The sequence below is a fragment of the Ornithodoros turicata genome, chromosome 5 (genome assembly GCF_037126465.1).
Source record: "Ornithodoros turicata isolate Travis chromosome 5, ASM3712646v1, whole genome shotgun sequence".
NCBI lineage: Eukaryota > Metazoa > Arthropoda > Arachnida > Ixodida > Argasidae > Ornithodoros > Ornithodoros turicata.
Genome location: NC_088205.1, coordinates 7,658,298 through 7,677,926, shown reverse-complemented (window position 1 = coordinate 7,677,926; position 19,629 = coordinate 7,658,298). Strand labels below are relative to the sequence as shown.

At 45.2% G+C, this 19,629-nt stretch overlaps 2 protein-coding genes across 3 annotated transcripts in view; one reads left to right on the top strand and one right to left on the bottom strand.

Moving 5' to 3' along the window:
• The window catches only part of LOC135393910 (putative fatty acyl-CoA reductase CG5065), a 54,025-nt gene that overhangs the window by 21,661 nt on the left and 12,735 nt on the right, over window positions 1-19,629 (bottom strand). Inside the window, exon 1 of one of the 2 annotated variants that reach the window (XM_064624254.1) lies at window positions 1,975-2,176. The exons of the other annotated variant lie outside the window; for it this stretch is intronic. Coding sequence (XP_064480324.1) covers window positions 1,975-2,097 — 123 coding nt within the window. The 5' untranslated portion in view covers window positions 2,098-2,176. Of the gene's footprint in view, window positions 1-1,974; window positions 2,177-19,629 lie in introns of those variants that run through there. 2 annotated transcript variants of the gene reach the window in all.
• Window positions 4,402-19,629, top strand: part of LOC135393917 (diuretic hormone class 2-like) — an 88,928-nt gene continuing 73,700 nt past the window's right edge. The window contains exon 1 of the mRNA XM_064624267.1: window positions 4,402-4,481. The gene's annotated coding sequence lies outside the window, so the exon portion shown is untranslated. The remainder of the gene's footprint in view (window positions 4,482-19,629) is intronic.

Genomic DNA, 19,629 nt, shown 5'->3' with positions numbered 1-19,629 from the left:
GATACCGGGAGCCTTTTGTCGGTATTTGTGACTCGACACCTTTCATAGGGGCTTTTACGTGGTTTTCCTTTTAACATTCCACTAATAAATCTGGAGCACAGACCCAACTCCGTAGTCAACAGTCGTTTTCTTAGTTATTCATTATTATTACCATTGTTGTCTCGAGCGAGTACGCTAGTTCATTCTTTCTCTCTCTCTGTATACTCTCCATCCCTCACTCACTTTCCCATTCCCGCGAACATTTCCCTCCTTTCCCTGTATTCCACCTCCTCTCCCTCAGCCGGTGTTTTTTCACTACGAAGGTGGCAACCCTACATCTACCAGACACCAGCTCGCGTGGTGTAGTGGTTAGGAAGATCGCCTTCTACGGGTTCGAATCCCGGCACCGGCTCTGCTGTCTGAGGTTTTCCCTGGCTTTTCCGGCAGACTTTCGCAGACTAATGTCGGCGGAGTTCTCCCTGAAGCCGGTCCAGGACGCATAATAACCCCCCCCCCCCCCCGTCCTCGACTACATCGCGGCCATCTCTTCATTTGCCCACGGTTGCTTCGCGGCGCTAATATATACGGAATTTAAAAACAACTAAGAGACGTCGAGTAGGCCTCTTCGTTCGCCCTAGTATTTTGCATAACTTAATCACGGATGTGGCAATAGCGGGTCTAACCAGCGAAGACGTGCATTCCATCCGCATTTCTCTCGGGGAATCTTCCATTGAAAGGCACAAAAGACTCCTATGCACAGCTGACTGCAGTATACACACATGGTTGAGAGAGAAAGGTCAGAGAAGAACGAGTTGATATCACTCAAAAAGGACAGTCGCGTGGCAAACGCTCATGAATTGGCAGCTCTGGATTCCGTTAACCATACAAGAGGATTAGCAGAACTGTGTCACAGCTCCTTTTTTTTTTTTGGAGAAAGTTCCCATTCAAATTCAATAGAGGCCAGGCCCTCCGTGCGTATGAGGCTACAAGTGTGAAACGAGAGCTCGCCCGCAGCCGTGTCCGCTGACAGTGGTGGAATGATTTTCGACTGTCGATATAAATCGACGGAGCATCACTACGTTTACTCGTCGTAGATACGACTGCACCACACGTTGCTTATCAGCTGCACTTCATGTGTCACATCGTGATAACGACCGCGATGCTTTGACATGACGCATCTCCGGATTGGTCAGTTTCTTTCTCGCTAGGACACGAAATTAATACGAGCTTTTCCTCGACTGAGGAGCACCGACTCGTTCAGGGTCAGGAAGTGTAGCGAACTCGGATAATTGTGCGGTAGCATTAAACGACGGTCGCTTTCAGTCTGCACAAGAAGTACTCCCGAGATGGTATCAAATCGGGACGGAAAGGTGACGGCGCGAAATCGATTCCGGTGGCCGGCGGCTAAATTTAGAGACTGCTTATGTAACGTATATAAAACGATGTGGTAGGGGTAGTGAGTTCAAGTGGAGTCGAATGAACTTTGAAAAAAGTGCTACCGGTGTGTGTATAGTCGCACGAGCTTTTAAGGGTGAACGTTGAGATAAGGCGACGGAGAGGAGCCGCGTGGAGTGAATGGTTCACTCTATACTCTACACGGGATGAGCGGTACAATAGAGGGCCAGGGAGAATGAAGATCAAGTTAGGATGACTTACTAGTGCATAGTACCACGCATAATATTCGCTCGTCGCTACCACGCAAAGAGAATAGTGAGCAGATATATCTAACGTGCCGTGCACACGCATGTTCCCGTTATGGGTTTCAGAGCTAGCATCTCGCGACTTTTGCAGCTCATGTGGAGGGAGGGTAGGGGGGGCAACGATAGCGAGGTACATCTCCGAAAAATCGCGGTGGACTTTGTGGACATTTTGCAGCAGCAGCAACGATCTAGCCGTGGAGGGAATCTCTACGCGCTTTACGGCAGGAATGGAGGAATACGGCAACGTTGGGATGGAAGATGTTGGAGTTGCACCGTGTTTCGGACTGTGACTCACCTTTCCGAGGAAACCGGTGATTCCCGTTATAAGAACGTTCTTTCCGGCGTAAAACTCTGCCACCCGAGGTCTCTTAGCATCGTTGACAAACAGATCGCCGTCGTGGGACAGCGTCGAACTCATGTTGTCTTGCACGTCTATCCACAAGTGGCGTTCACTCGTCAACTGACGCGACTCTGGTCTCACAGCCGAATGACTCTAGGCTGGCCACCAAATGGCCACCAGGTTCACCAGTGACGTCACTGTCACCCTCACTCTTGCATGCATGTAAAGGCGACTTTCACTATACGTTCCGAAGGACGGGGCGAGCGGGTCTTCGCCTGTGGAGAGGGAAGAGCTGGGGGCGGCGGAAACCGCTACTTCACCTCGATCCGTATCAATCCTGGTACCCTTGGTTGGTGGCCATGTCTACGGGTCACCGTTTTGGAGGTTGCCCAGCGTGGTGTCGGTTCGCTGTTGTCTATTGTTTGTATAAAGCGATAATGGGGGTGAGAGATCTGTGACCATGCCGTGGCACGATCCCAAGCTGCGAAAAAAGGAGGATAAAGAGGTACGCGTAGAGAGAATAGTACGTGTTCCGCGACTGAGTTAGCTAATGGGAACCTAATTTCGCATTTTTGTCGCTACTTTAGACCTAGTCTGGGGCCTGCATTCATCGAGACGGAATGGATTAGATGCTTCCGCGAACCTTGCATTGGGCAATTTGCACGCTGTTTTCTTTCGTATTCGCTGAGTACAGCTATGAGAGCAAAACAATGGTTTTGCATAAGAGGAACGTATTTTTAGGACTTATCGTGCGCATTAAAAAAATAAAAAAAAGAGAGCGAGAGAGACTGGTATCCATTAATGCCGTAGTTACAATTTCCCTCAGAGGATTCAAATGTGTAATGGTTGATATCTTTAGCGCCTCTTGTCTGTTTCCAGCGGCTTTCGAACGTCCGAAAAAAAAAAGAAGAAGAAAAAATTAGAAAAATTACCTGCATCTTTGGGCATTGTGCCAGACGACTCTAAATGGGCTAACATTAGAGGGCAAGTTGTTGTTGGCAGTAAATTTTTGCCGAAAATCTCTTGGAAGCGCTGTGAAATTTTTATCGAAAGCCTTTGAATGTTTGTTTTATATTTATTTCATTGTTACTGTGGTGGTTACACAATTTCAGAGCAAACGCAGTATGGCAACCTCGTGACATTGGGACTATCACGTGGTCAAGCAATAAAGCTACGGACGGACATACGCGGCGGTTGGTCCTATAAAGCTATCGCGCTTTGAAACAATTTCTGCTGTACCCATTCGTTTTTTCCCGCACGGACTTACTGGGAATGCATTTGCGTTGTGTATTTTCTTTCGTCCTAAAATGTTTCTTTCTCGTTGATGTAAAAAACACGTGAAATGAAATACGGCATCAGTCTATTTATGAATAGCCTTAAATGAAGAAATAGTGGACTCACGTCACGTGTGTGAGAGAGAAAAACAACAACAACAATAGGACGTTTCAACACCTATATACAGGCCTTCTCATCAGCTTGAATGCAGCGAAATGTGCAGGTAGTTAGAGCAGGAAACCTTTTAGACCCTTAAACCTTTTAAGAAAATTCCTAGAATGCTGGCACATCTACAACGAAAAGAGTACACGTAACAGTCACAAGGGGCATCTGCCTGTTTGGTCACTGCCTCAACATTTCGTTGCATTCAAGCTGATGAGGACGCCTGTATAGAGGCGTCGAAACGTCCTATTGTTTTTTTTTTTTTTCTCTGTTATTACGCCAGCGTAAAAATTCAATATACTGAAAATGCTTCCTTGCTTTTGGTTTATCTTCATCACGTGAGAGACAACGTCTTCTATCGTGGTACCTGTACTTGTATTTGGCGCCAGAGCGAACCACGGCAGAGCACACGGCGGCGGTTTACGCATGCGCAGTGTCCGTAATCTCGCAAACGAGGACCAGAATGAAAACATGGGAGCTAGAGCAGGTGGAGGTGTCACGACTGCTGTTGCGTACTATTGTTGTGAATGCCTGTCATACTTCGGTAATGCGCATGTTAGTGCAGTGTGTTATTGTCAGTCACGTACATGTGTTCTTTCTTGACCGAATGCATCGTAACGCTCGTGTTGTTCTTGTCACTTTATGAATAAAATCCATCTGACGAGAATGAATGTTTCCTAGTTCCAGCCAGATGCCCCAGGCACTCAGATGTCCCACGCTTTGACATCCTGCAGCAGGATGTCAAAGCAATTTTATTTGATGATGTTCACGTGCGCAGTGCACTCATCATAATTAGTATCGCGCATTAACTGGTCGAAAATTGACTATTCGGGAAGTGGGATTCCCCTCTGTGACTTCATGTTCTCCGAATTTTTCCGCAACGAAAATTTTGTCTGTGCACGTTTTGTAAAGCTGATACATATATATTTTCTTTTACAGCGTTTCTGCCGGCCAAACCTGCCAGAAAAGAAATATTTTACGAGAAACCATCGTAAGAGTCGCCATTTTGCTACTACGATGCACAGGTACATGCATTCCTCGCATACTGTTAGACATTTTGAAAAGCTCGTTCTTGTTTCGAGAAAAGAAATCTGGCGATTGTCTTCTCCACTGGGAGATCGTGTTTAAAACCGATATCACTTTGGCGGTTTTCCCATTTTATGTGTTCTTGAATAGCAGAGTTTGAAATAGAAGCGTTTTGATTTCGAGCCTGAGACAAAAGGCAAGTTCGTCTACTTTTACCCTCCAGTCCAACAGTGCTCATTCGCAGGTCGCGTTGCACTAAAGTTTAGTTAAAGTTTAGCTAAAGTAAAAGTTATACTAAAGTTTCGTCCGGCGACCGCAGCGCCAACTGCCCTCCTCTAGTGTAGAGCGCCCTTACTAAACGGTCGTGTCCGGCGTGTCCGGGAACGTTTTTTTGTTGAAATCCTTGCGCCACGATCTTTCAGAGCCGCAGCGTAGGTGATACATGCCTGTGTACGGAAAAACCTCCGACTACACGAGCACAAATGGCGCTGCAGAATACGGTTCGGAGTGCCCCCCTCCCCCCCCCCCCCCCCCCCCCCGAAAAAGAAAAAGAAACGTCGTGCAACAGGCTCATAGCAACTGTTGTAGTGGCACGTTTGAAAAGCACCACAGGTTTGAAAAGCACAAACAGCAAAAGACAAATAGAATACGTAATTTAAACCTCAGAAAAGAAATGCGAAGAAAAATCCTGAAAACTGAATTTAAATCGAAATTAAAACTAACAATGTAACATGCTCCGATTGTATGGACTAACTAATTCTGAACATCAAAGTAAAAAAAACCGGTTATGTTGGTGTTGATCATGCATGATGAACTAGCACTGGGAACTGGACGAAGAGAAAAGAAGATATTGTGATGATAGTGTGATATTTAAATGAGTATTATGTTGCCAATAAATTCTTTTGTTGGAAGTCTAGCACCTATCCTGTCGTCTCTTCTCTCTGTCCCGTTCCCAGGGCTAGTTCATCATGCATGTAATTCTGAACCTTTTCAGAAGAAACAAAAGGAAAAAAGGAGGAATATCAGGGGTACCTATGATCTTTCAAAAATTAGCTCTCGGTAACACAGCCAATTATTACGACCTGAACGGGACGTGACCTCACCGTGAAAAAATGGCCATATGATACCGACGCTGTACATATATTTTTGGTTCTTTCTGTTTTCCTCTTACGTAAGGTGTGACGCCACAGTTCTTCCGTCCATACATGGTGCACACATGCTCAAAAGGGACTCCCCTTTTCGCAACGTACTTAGACATGTGGTGCTTCGCGTGAACCTCATCAGGAAACTGACAAGGACTCCACATGCATACATGCGTATACATCTCGTTCGGTAGAGGAAAGTTATGAAGGCAACTGAGGGGTTGTACGTGATTAAAGTTTTTGTCGCAGTTCGAAATGCTATACAGAAGAAAAATTTCCTTCCTTCCGCATAACGCGAATGACGCAAGTGTTGGGTGGAGGAGGAGGCGGCTCCTGGTTCCTCAAACTTGTTACGTAATACGGCGCGTGCTCTCAACGTGATGGCCATAGTTATCATTGGTGTCTGTACAACTGTTGTTTCTGCGAAAAAAAAAAGGAAAACATGTTTGAGAGAGCTACTGAATAGATTGACACATTTTAATAACCTTCAGACGTACGTGCGTGTCAAACCGGCTCTGGCACACTGTCCTAGACCCCCCCCCCCCCCTTCGCAGGATAATCTTGCGTGTATCCGCGTGTGCGCATAGTATGCTACAAGAAACCCCAAGCAGCACAATGTACTGAAAGTCGAGTGCAATAGGGGTGGACGGTATGTGTCTTATCAATGTTCTCTAGTTTCACCAGTCTGTTCAAGGCCTTTTACCTACCTGTCCACCCCTATTGCACTCGACTTTCAGTACATTGTGCTGCTTGGGACGTTTCCTGCATCACACTGAAAAAGTTTCTTTTTCTAATAGTACCTCGCATTTTTTCCCCCCTTGGGATATAACCACAAGCGTTTTAATTGGTACGCGTGTCGGTGGGGGACAAAGATACGCAAATTCAGTGACTCAAAATACAGATAAATATGGGCGCACTGTTAAACCAGCCATAACCTTAGGGGAGGTCATGGTCAACTACTAGGCCCGTGACTGTATCTTTTGCGATATTGACGACGTTTGACACGCTTTCCTCACATCCGATGACGGGAAGCGGCTCCAGAGAAGGCTTTGCAAAGGGAGATAAGAGAGGGGTCGAGTTGCGCAGATATGATATACGTATTTGTCAGACCCCAGCCGACCGATTCTGACACCTGCTACGTCATTGAAAGTTACCGACGAATGACTCTTTTTTTCAAAAACGAGTAAATTGTGGAGCAGTTACTGGGGGGACCTAAACTGTTTTTTTATTTTTGATTTTTAGAGTGTAGGTGTCCTATATGATAGTCTTCGGGCTGCAGCGTTTCCGTGACTTGTAGCGCACAAGTCATAATTCGGAGCAAATTGCGGTACACATACGCTAGAATTACTCGCTCTCCTCCGAAATACTAGATTTCCGTTTGCTTTCTGATGGCGCTTCATGAATTATATATTTTAGGCGTACGGTGGGCGAGTAACTTACCCGGTGATTGATCTCAGATATAGTGATTGTCGCGCAGATAAGCCATCAGCATTTCCCAAAGGTCGCGCAGCCGTCCTTCAGTATGCATTCGACCTCCGTATCTCAAATCATGGTCTCGTCGGAAATCGCAGCTCATGATGCCGAAATCCGAATAGTTTCATTTAACACGTCGGTAATGTTGGAATTACACCACGAATAGCAGCTACAATTAAGGTGCTATTCCACCACTAGGCTTTCTTCTACGGCGTTCTTATAGAAGTGAGGTGCTGCAAGCAAACACGTTCGGCAATGGGATGCGAGTTAAATGAAAACAGCAAGTTGGGCTAGATGGTATGTACCAGGGATGGGCATAAATATTTTTTTTTAGTATTTAAATATAAATGCAAAATACTTTGTTGAAAAGAGTATTTCAATATACTCTTCATAAATACTTTTCAATATGAGTATTTAAATACAAAACATAAATACAGTATTCAAATACCGTAACTACTGCCATAAATACTGTGAGGAAGATGGCATCTGGAATTACAGAAATAATGATGATCATAACAACAAATCAGCCATCAACAATAACATTTATTTGTTAGATTATTGTGACGATTTTAATATTAGAAATGTCTCGAAGACTGCATCTTTTAGGCATCTTCTGTTCGGCCGTACGATCAGCCTCGGAAAGGAGAAAAGCATCTCCACAGGTGCCGATGAACAAAGGCTTGTCCTAATTTTGACTAACATGCTTCGTACAACAAGGTAATAGGATAGTCGCGACCGTTGTCCGCAACAACAGTGAAGAACTCTCCACCTATAGAATGGTTGCCGCGTGTGCATGCTGGCGCACACACGGTATAACTGCGCTCCGAACTCGCCCTTCTTCCTGAAGGGTCAAATGCTGGGCAGTATTTACAGTATTTACAAGAATAAATACCCGAACATTGGTATTTAAATATCATTATAAATACATTCTTCTAGTCTCTATCTAAATCAGGGTGTCTACCAACCTGGAAAACAGGGAATTGTCAGGGAATTTTGATGCAGCTGGAAAAGTCAGGAGATTGTCAGGGGATTTGCCAAAAAAAGCTGATTAAGTCAGGGGAAGTAACAGACAAGTGCCATCACAATACGCAGCGAATCGTGAGTGCCGATCAGTGGTTGAGCGGCCACGGCACAGCATTGTTGCCGTGAGTATAGCAGTTCGCCAATACGACAAGGCCTGAAGCAGAAAAATAGACCATACTCACTAATAGTCAATAAATCACATGCTTTATGATGGATTTGTATGAAAAAGTAGCAGCAAGCACAAAATTCCCTTTCGTTTTGGTCAGGTAATTTGCTTGAAATGGTCAGTGAAAACCTGGAAAAGTCAGGGAATTTGAAGGCTGCAACTTAGTAGACACCCCGTAAATACAAAATATAAATACACGTATTTATATTTTAAATAGTATTTTAATTACAACGTATTTAAATAACGCCCATCCCTGGTGTGTACTAAAGAACATGATAGCGCGCCAAAAACACGAGGAACAGACCAGCGCGCACTCACGCTCTTTGGCGCGCTACGATGTTGTTTTGCTAGTTAAATGCTTCCAACCAGTTGTCGAGGCTGGCGGAAAAGGCATTTCTTTCTTTTGCTGATGCCGCAAACTCGATAAAACTGCGTTGACAAGTTTCCTTTCCGAATCAACGGCCTTCTGCATAGCCGAGTACTATGCAAGAGCTGTAGACACGATTTGTTGCTCCGTGTGAATGTGTCGATAACATTTCTCACAGCCCCTTACGTGTTATGGCAGTCGTCGTCGCGTGTTTGTCTGTCTGTGTGTTCCAGCCTCAGAACAGTGACTTTCCACCGTTGTTCACCTTACATGTTCTTCATTCCAACGAAGGGCTGTCACGCGACAGATGATGACGCTTTTAGGAAGTATTAGTTCCGGTGCTTTAATCGCAATTAGGGGGGCGTGTTCAAAAACATAAATAAAAAAATTAATTAACAATTTATAAACTGGGGGGGGGGGGTCATTACAGTTAAGTTGTAACAGTTTTATGCCGTCACGTGTCTGAAACTGAAACTGATCTGAAAACTGAAATAACAAAGCACCCCTGTACGAAGCACACAGGAAAGATAAGGAGGAGTGTCGCCGTACGTTTATGTCGTGCAGGGGGTTGGTTGAAAAACTGATTAGCTTCATCTACAATTCACGATAACAGCTAACCAAGGTCCAACCAAAGTGACGACGGACGTTTATGACGCCGAGAAGTTGCACAATGATCGAGTCCTACACTAAACGAAGCTTCAAGAAAACGGAATAGAAAATGGAATAGTGTCCTTCCGAATATGAGAATGTAAGAAGTACGCGTATGCCGCGAATATGTAACACACTAAAGATGAGAGGGCCTGAAATCATTAAAACACTTGTATACACCTCGTAAAGACTGCTGACCTGGAGTTGGCTAAAGGGATTACCAGTCTAGTCGAAACCTTCGTTTATTGCTAAAATGGCTGGATATTTTGATGGAGGTATTTTAGTGATCAGTAGTTTGATACAACTATAATCGTGTCCCTTCGTTCACGCGTGAGAAACAGAGCGGAGCAAAACGGTCGTCCTCCAACAGCATATATGGCCGCCACTTGACTGGTATAGATCTTCCACTTAGCGATGAAGAAAAGCGAAATATAGAGAAAAACAAACACCTCTACTGAACGACCACCATCCATTTCTCATTCGCGGCGCATATATTATAACAGAGGCTTTTTGAAGAGACTCGAGAGAGGTGCGCCGATTAAAATCCGAGGCCCGCTGCAGCCGAAGGTTATCGGCGGCGACCCTCCGGCGTGCATGCACCGTGAACCAGGCGGAGATATGGCCAGTATGCGAGCCTCCGGAAGGAGAAATACGTGAATGTCACTCGGTAGTCGGGAGGCATATTAAAGGCCACACGAAGGCAACACTGCAGTCGTGAAACTCATAGGCAGCTCGTTCTCCAAAGCCTGGGTTAGAAATGCAAGCGGCGAAAGGTGTTTGCGTGGTTGCTAAATTCCTCAAAATAGGTACCCGAATATATAGGTTGATGTATTAAGTTTTGTGACGGTCTCAAAGCTTAACAAAAAAATGAAGGGAAACAACAAACAGGGGAGGGGGATACCGAACCGTAACGGAAACAAAACAGCAATAGTGAGTTTGAGGAAATCGTACGCTATCCCTTACGTGCGCAAAGGTGAAAGCGTGCGTTATGCTAAAATTCACTAATGATGGTAGCGGAAACTGGAAGAGAAACAAATATGGGCCAGTAACGAAGGTGGTCACGGGAAAGGGAAAATAAAAGCTCGAGGGTTGTCTTACATGCAACAAGGCTGAACGGGTTCACGCACTAGGTACACTGTGCATTCCTTGCATAGGGCTGCGCGAAAGAGGTGCACTGATGAGAGAGAGGGAGGTACCCCTGAACATGCGTGGGCGTCTTATAAACGTCGAAAGAAAACAAATAAAAAGAGAAGAGAAAATAGTTGGTCAGCGCTTTGCGATTATCGTAATTATTGTCGAAACGCGCGGCCTCACAACACAGCCAAAAGAAGAGGTCTATTTCATTTACTGTCATGGCTGGAGAGGATTTGAGATTTGAAGTGGTAAACAGTCGACAAGTATGATGCACAAACACAATGCACGAACAGCAGCGAAGCCACGAGGGAACCGCAACTACGGCGGCTACGGCACACAAGAACGCTGTGCTGACTGCTGAGGCTGTTGAGTATATACAGAGCATGTTTCATGGTCAAGGATGGGGCGATTTCGCGAATCACCCTTGCTGTTAGCTTTGGTACAGGGAGCACCCCAATGAAGGCTACTGAGGGATGCTCGTATGTTGTGGTGGGTAGTTCTCTTGGACTACCCGAATTCCAGAGCAAGAGGGTGCTGCGCCACCAGGGAAGGATAACGGACGTATTTCGGTTACCGTTTCTATTTTCGTTACTGCTGTATTTTCGTTTCCGTTATCTGTTTCTGATACCGGCCCTTCAATTTCGTTTCCGTTACTGTTTCCAGTAATGGAACGGTTGTTACAGAGCTGCGAGAGGACAACCCTTCTGGCTGTGTCAGCACCCTGTTTTGCCCAAGTGCCTTCGGTGTCACGCGTACACACTACGCAAGTAATTTTACGTCGTTAGGATGCGCGCGTTTCGCAAGATAAAAAAATGTAGGAATATGTCTTCAGTCACAAGGAGTCCAGCAACTCAAGATGGGCGTAACCTTCATTCAATGTCGCATTCATAAACAGACGCTCTTAGTAGTAAATAATACTGTCATGGCCACGGTGTAATTAAAAAAAAAAAATCAAAGTACAAAATAAGTAACTATAGTAGGCTGTCATCCTCATGCTATGGTGGAGTATAGTCATGTGTTGATGTCATGGAGTTATGAGGACTGTGACGAGGTAAGCGACGGATGCACTCTCGAGATCCAATATTGCGCTTTCCTTCCATGCTTTTGTGTAGTATTTAGAGCATTACAGGGAACGGAGTCATCAAAAAAAAAAAAAAAAAAAAAAAAGAAGAGTCACTCAAATGTCATCGCACAACAGGAATAGTCATTACCCCGAATTCAATACCGGACGATAAATTCGTTTCCGTTTCCGTTATCGTTACCATCTCCAATTTCGATAATATACCGTTTCTGTTTCCGTTACCACTACCATTAACCGTCCCTGCCCCTACCTCTCCTGCACAACCGTCGTCTTTTCCCCTCTATACCCGCCCTTCGTGTACCCAGCTGCCAACCCAGAGCAGGCTATAACAGTATCTTCCCCCAAATATCATTACCCCCCCCCCCCCACACACACACACCTCTACACACACAAACACACCTACAGAGAGAGAGAGCATTGTTTTCATCCGACACATCGTATTTGCGGATAGTAGCGGCCCTTATATTTCTGGTCGAAGAAAGCTTGTTGAAATCGAAGATAGCGCCTCGAAAAACTCGTCTCACGTTTTCTTTCTATCCTTTTGCTGTCGTGACGTGCCTTCTTTTTAGCTCCCTAATGTATGTATCCTCCTCTCGTTCAACGAAACACTGAAGTGGCCGAGAGTGAGTCATAAATACAAACAAGGGGCTCACTGTCTCCTATCAGTTCAGAAATCGATGGCTATTTCACTTTTTTTCTGCGAACTCCTACCTGTATACGTTTTGCGACGTCATGCGGGTCTTGATTGACGTCATTGAACTAGTTTCCGTAGTTGGCTAGGTGGCAAAAGCCAAATGTTGTCGAACCTTAAGGCTCCGGGCAAGAAGAGCAGAGAAAGAATGCCCCGACTTCCATTTATAATTTCATTACTCGGTCAGTCAACAGCGATCCTGCCCGGCGGCAGCTGTTGCATCCGCCCTGCCAACAGACTTATCGTTGCCCCCCTTCTGTAAAAAAAAAGCTGGCGATCAAGGAAAGACCTTAAAGGGGTTGCGACAGGTCATTCCACGTTATCCCAGATAAACGTAAAGTACGGTTGTTTGCTCTGATGTGAACCTGCATTGGAAGTTTTGCAGCGACGAGGGTAATAGAAGCGGAGAAAACGAGCGCCGCGAATACCGAAACTCACGCGAATCTTACGTCACAGCCCTCGCCAGTCAGGCAGCGCACGAGAAATCACGTGCTTACGGCTGCCAATGGGAATGAACGCAACTCGGAGCTCTGTGACGTCTGCGCTTTGCTCGGGAGTGTGTTCGAGGGCTTGTGTCTCGCAAAGTACGACACGTAGAATAATCATTCTATATTTCCTCAGTATCCTGGCGTGCAGTACAATGCGTCCATGATGTAATGAACCGCATCTACGAAAGTGTCCCAACCCCTTTTAAAAGGGTTGCGACACCTTGAAAGATGTGGTTGATTGCATCATGTACAGTGCTGGACAAAAGTTTACGGAACATGCTCAATTCCTCAGAGACACATAGTAGCAGCAAATGGGACCTTGCAGACTTAGTTATGTGCCCAGGTAACCCAGTCACCTGTTTGCAAGTCCGGACGGTACCTATTCGCTGCTAGCGTATCACTCTGTATTATAATATATATAAGATATAATATATTATAAGAAGTATGACGTCATAGTGTGCGCAATCTGTCACCCGTCTAGCAACATTGCTCCTCCAAGGTCGGTTTCCCTATCCTCTCCGCAGCAGCAGCTGGCAATCTTCCAATTCCAGCATCGGGTGGAGAATGCGGTGAAGGGGCGCTCTCTGTTGCTAGGAGACGGGTGCCATAGCTCTCGATGACGTCATCTAATCTTGGAGAGTACGAAACTACGAAGTTTTGCTGGTCAGTCTTTCAGCGAAGTTGATTTTTAATGAGAATTAAAATAAATGTCGCGTGTTCAAGTCCTCAGTGATGTTTTCATGGCGCGACATCGTTAAAGCTGCCACACGTATACCAACGCTAGAACAGTGCGCATTCTCTCAAATTCTGACCACTACGGGCGACTTTGGGATACGGCGGGTGTTACCTAACAGTTCTTATGAACACGAAAAACAGTGGGGGAACAGCGCGCAATTAACAGTTCCTCTATCGCGAAAATCTCGAGCACGCCAGGCATTGCGAGGCCTTCATTCACAAGGACTTCCGTCTGGGCGGGTTAAAGAGCACTCAAACATAAAAAAAGAAGAAGACGGCTCAAACTAACATAATTTTTATCCTGCGAAGTTATTGTTGATCTCCTCGCAATTTACGACGTATCGTCGTAAAGTTGACAAAAAATGTTTTTCGTGTTCCTTACCAACGACGCTTTTGCTCGGAGACTGACGAGGAGATGTCCTTAGCATAATAATGCTCTATTCACGCTGGTCAATTTCTAACTCTTCGGTCCTGTTTGACTGTCGCCCTTGCAAAGAAATTTACACTGACTGCTGATGCAATAAAAATCCACCGAACGGAATTCCAGGAATGCTACTTAATGCATACCGCGCGCACGCGAGCCTTCGTTCATGTCTTCTCTACTCTCTTTTACATAGATTTCGCAGTCTTCTAGGTGTGGCATCCCAAATCAGGAACTCTTAATGAATGCCTTTATGAATTCTATATAGAGACCTTCAACCGCATGCCAGCGATCCCGATGCATTTTCTTGTTCTTCTGCAACGCTTAAAATAAGAAACTATGACGTCAATAGGAGGCATGGTCGAAGGACGAATATACAGATCAGTGCCCGATAACGAGCGGCTGCTGCCGACGTAAACATGGGAATCATAATGAGGCGAAGATGGAGCCCCCTGCTGACCGGGGTCTCAATGGGGGTCGGCCGTACACCTGGCTAGGCACGCTCGCCCCCTGAAAAGCGAGCAAGCCGGTTGTTGCTGGACTTTGGACGACATCTATTGGTACATCTTGGCGGGGGTGTCACGAATAATACACAGTTCCGTCCTCCACTTTCTCATCACATGTCCATTGTATGAAACCCACCGACACCGTCATTTCCATGAGTTTTACACATACCATTTACCTCTCCATCCTTCCCTTTTACTAGGGGATGAAGCTTTCGTACCGTTTGAACGGGTTTTTAACTTCTTCCAAAACATTGGTCTTTTAAATGCACTCTAGTTTTACAGCTTTCTTTTATGCCTTTCGATTGGTAATTCGTTAGTTTTAATGAGATGCTTATACCTTTTAATGAATCACTGGATAATTTTCTCTTAAACTGATAATGCTTTTATCATGGTCTTGGCGCATTATGGTCGTAGTTACCGCTGCGCCATTAAAACACGAATCATCATCATCATCATGTCACGAATAATAATAATCTTCGGTGGGAGGAACAGGCAAAAAGCTATACGAGCATGTAACTTGACGAGGCTTGACCCCCCTTTCCAGTTGACAATCAGCGACAGTTTAACGAAGAAATAACAGATTCAGCACACGTAAAAACGTAGCAGTAAAGGCACAGATGGATTTACAAAATGATATGATTCATATTGTCACAGACACAGACAGGACTGGTTTTAATCCAGACGCATTAACTCGATTAAACGCGGGGTGAGTGATTCCATGACTGCATTGTCTTGCAGCTGTTAGTTAATGAGGCGTGGTAGTCTTTGTGATAGTGACTGTGACCCATAGTTGGTCCTAGAGCGTGGGATCGTGTAACTCTAGAGCAGTGTTTCCCAAAGTGTGGTCCGCGGACCCCTGGGGGTCCGCGAGAGTGTCCGTGGGGGTCCGCGACCGTCTCTCACATTTGAGTGAGGATTTTCGTCCCCACAAACACGCGCTCGTACATGCTGCAAGATTTCCAAACACCCAGAACTTCCAAAATTGCTACAAGCATGCTTCAACGGCTAGCTTCTAATTTCTGATAGAAAAGTCCTGCAATGCACGTTTGTCCGCGTCATACACATGCAAACAAGAAGAAGAAACCAGTCCGGAATCGTTTCTGAAGCTGTATCGAAAGCACGCAGCAGCTGACGAGGTTGCTGGTTATGCACTGGCTGTGACGGTGTGTGTGTGGGGGGGGGGGGGGGGGCGTGAATTGGTTCTCATCGCTTCCGGGGGTCCGTCACCGCCAAAAGTTTGGGAAACACTGCTCTAGAGTAATTCCTTGGCTGTAGAATTAAGAGTGGGAAAGAAAGGCAAATGTAAAATATCGTAATTTTGCATATTCAGAAACAGAGTAAACAAAGGTCACGCTTGCATTCGGGGCATTTTAGAGAGCTTTGCTTTAGTGCTGGAACCTTGCGGCGGACACACTGCGTCCATCAGACATTTATGGCAGAAGAAATGCTATACACTAATCTTTCCCTGCCACATGAGACATCACGGTGCTGTATCCGCATCCTCAGCTTCGTTTGTGCGATTAGTAGCTGGCATGTTCAGCGACAGTGCGCGTGTGTGCTTAGTATTTTGTTCGGAATTTAACCCTGCGCTGCTCAAGAAAAAAGAAGGTAACGTCCGGCTTAACCGGCTGTCTTCACATCAGCTTCGTTTTTTTCTATTTCTTTCACACGGCCGGAATATCATTGGCACGCAGCCTAGGTTTTGCGTTTCTTTGCCGAGAGCAATTATGAGTATCGTGACAGTTCCTTCGATTCAATTTCTCCTAGTTGCCTAAAACGAATATTTCATCTCTTTTTTTTTTTTTTTATGTACTTCCGGCGGCGCTCGATCGGATGCCACCCACATACCTTACTGCACGTGGATTGGCTGGATGGAAGTGAAGACTTGTGCCAATTCGAGAAATAATGGGTTTCGTGTGCGTCAGAGGCGGGACTCTCGCACCACATGGAATGATAAAATGTTTGGAGTATGGAGGAATCGACCTTCATAATGCTTGCTCGACATATGCAATGTGCGTGCCAAATAACTGGAGGTCCGTCGCCTCAGAGCACATATGAAACAAAATCGCACCACAGGCTTCCCAATCTGCCGAATCCCAACTCGCCGAATGCATTGTACCAACTGGCCGAATGACCGACATGTCCATTTCCAATTCGCCTAATTTACCTTGCTTCCGTTGCTTAGCGGTCGCGTTCCACATCGAAGCTGGGAGGTGACGCAGCTGCTTTGACTGGGTGTTTCCCCTTGGTTCTCCCGAGTTATCGTTAAGGTTCCCTATGAAGTTGTCCCAGGACGCGCGGTCCTCCTAGGGCAACATGCCTTCCGCCGCACCGGCAGGCAGATCGCTAGGTAATAAAACGCCACCGTAAAACCAATTCGCCGATTCGATTGTTAGTGGGACCTTGTGTTTTTTCCTCTCTCATTGGGTGTTTTCATTGCCTTGGTAAACAATACACGTTAACTGTAATTGGTTAATAGGAGATTATAGAGTCTTTAAAAGCATCCTCATAGCCAGCCACAACGGTGCGATGGGACCTCCATAGCGACGCAGAGCCTACGGCTTCGAAGTGTACCGATTAATAGGAGCCGTAATGGAATATCTAGTTTAAAACCAAAACAAAAGTTAATGAACCGAAGTGTCTCGAAATAAAATAGACACTGCACGGAACTTTTTTTTTCTTAATCTAAATGAACAAATTGCAACAGCACACATATTGTTAATGAAAAAAAAAAAATATGAGAAAAGATGTGATCTGGTGGCAAGGATTCAATATACGAAAGACACTGAGACCAGGGAACAAAAAGACCACACCCAAACAAGAAACACATGTCAGAAGTTTTGTACAGCGACGATCCCTTACTCTTGCTGTGGATAAATTTGTCGTCTCTCTCTAAAGCTCCTCAGCTGTGTTTCAGACCTTGTTGGCGCGTGCATCTTGCTACGTCCCTAGTCTCAGGGTTTTTCGTCATAAATCTTATTACTCTTATTGTGATTTGTATACAACGGCAATATATTGTTGCATCGTTCCATAGCCGTCAGGTCGCAGTGTGCCATGTGCCATGTATCGTCTTTCAACACCATTTATAGTTATCCGGCTATAATTCACTAAGTGATATGATTCAGCATGAACTATTGGGCCATTCCCTCATCCTGTAAGATGCCCGCTGTCGTACTTTTCCTATATAGGTCATTTGCCGCCATACCGAGCTCGCCGAAAAGCTCCTATATCCTTTCCCATCTTGCCGAAATGGGTTGACCTTGGCCGCATTCGGCGAACTGGAATTCGGCAGATTGGGATGTGGCCCTGTCTACCACCTGTGAGGCGTTTTTATGTAAATGTATTTAGCGTGGAACTGACGATCAACCTGTCTCGTATTTACTTTGAGAACACTCCATTCGGGCGAATCGATTAAGTAACAGACAGTCTACTCTTTGCTTATAAATAGGGTTCCGCGTTCTCGGTTTTTATTTTTAGGCGAATTCGGCGTATGTTTTTCGGTGTTTATTGATTTTCACAAAATCGGCGTTTTTCTATGTTTTTCCTGGCGTGTACACGGCTTACCCGGCAGTTATCGGCTAATAGAAATAACAATGTAATTTCCGCATGACGCTCATTCAACATGGCTGTGTTCGCTGCGGTGGCGTTTTACGGCTAACGAAAAAGTAAACGGACATTTTTCACAAGCATCGTATTTCTGTACGGTTTTCTGATCTGCATCAACAACTTGCTGGGCATGTGCAGAAATGTATCTCTGTCATGTCCTGGAATGTCCCTCTGTATTCGGTGTTTTTCGGTTAAAACCGAAAACGCGGGACCCTACTTATAAACTAGAGATGGGACGAATCTGGAATTTTGCGAATCCGAATCCAAGGAAGGTTCTGCGAATCCACGAATCTTACGAATCTCGAATCTTTCGAATCCTTTCTCTAAAATGAATTGAAAAAGCCAAGAAAAAAAAAATTCTACTGGAGAGTGTTTTGAAGCAGAATATGATACATTTGTTTAATGAAAATAATAATAATAGTTCAGTTTCGGGAGAAAGTATATCCATATAGTATATTTAACATATTGTTCATCGACTACAAGAAATACATAAATTCTCGAGTCTGAATTCTTTCCATAAAGCTAAAGCGACAATCATCAAAAGCAAAACCGTGTTACTTTTAAACTTGTAATGTAACAGTTCCTGCCTGAACTCGGTCAGTCCAGAGCAATGTAACAAACAAGAAAACACCCGTCGGTCAAAGAGGCTTTCGGCGGGCTCCGGAGACGCCAATTTGAGAAAGAAACGAACAAACGTGGTGAGTGGATTCGAAAGATTCGATTCGCCGTTTTGGGCACTGGGATTCGGATTCCCGAATCTCGAATCCCTGCCTACGATTCGTGGATTCGCGGATTCGGTTGGCGCATATCCCTATTATAGACTAATATCCCTGACACAAGGGCACGTTTGAACTCCTTTCCATTGGGGCTCCTTTACAGCTGCAAAGGACACCTTCGCAAAAGGAGTTCGTGCCGGTGACACACGGCAAGAGCGAACTCCTTGATTTGTGACATTCGCTCATGGTTGTTCAACTGAGACAAACAGTAAGATATAACAGTCAGGTAGTTAGATAACAGTAAGCATAACAATACGACCAATCGATTCAAAATACGTACTGCAACTGCAATATCTGCATGCAGGCTTCGAGTACTCGAAAAATGAAAACACAGTCTAGCTTTCGTTCGAGAGTATTGTCGTCGTATCGCCCTTCGTTCGTGGCTACGCAATACGCTTTATTTACAGATGAAAAGGAGATTGCCGATCTCAGTTTCCCAAAAGGAGATTCCCCTTTGCCGTGTGTCACGTCACGTAACGCCTTTCTGTTAGGTGTCCCTTTGTGTAAAGGAGTTCCAACGTGTCCGAGTGTCAGGGGTATAATAATAAGAAATAACAAAATCATATCGAAACCGCTACGATTGGGCATCTTGAGCTCACCCCTCATTCCGACCGATATTAATAAATCCCGCGCGTGATCGCGGCTGCCCCCTCATCCATCGAGCACGAGTTCATATTATATTCTACGATTTATTGACCAGCCCCCACAACGCTGGCGTTCGTCCAATTATATTACCAGTTTAACCAACGGGTATAGTAGGGGTGAGTGGTGAATGGCCTCATCTACACTCTTCTCGTACGCAAGGAGAGACGGTTAGGAACGATCGGACTTGTAAAAAATTACTTTTCGCAAGTAATTCGACTACGATTGCAACTACATTTTTGAAACAT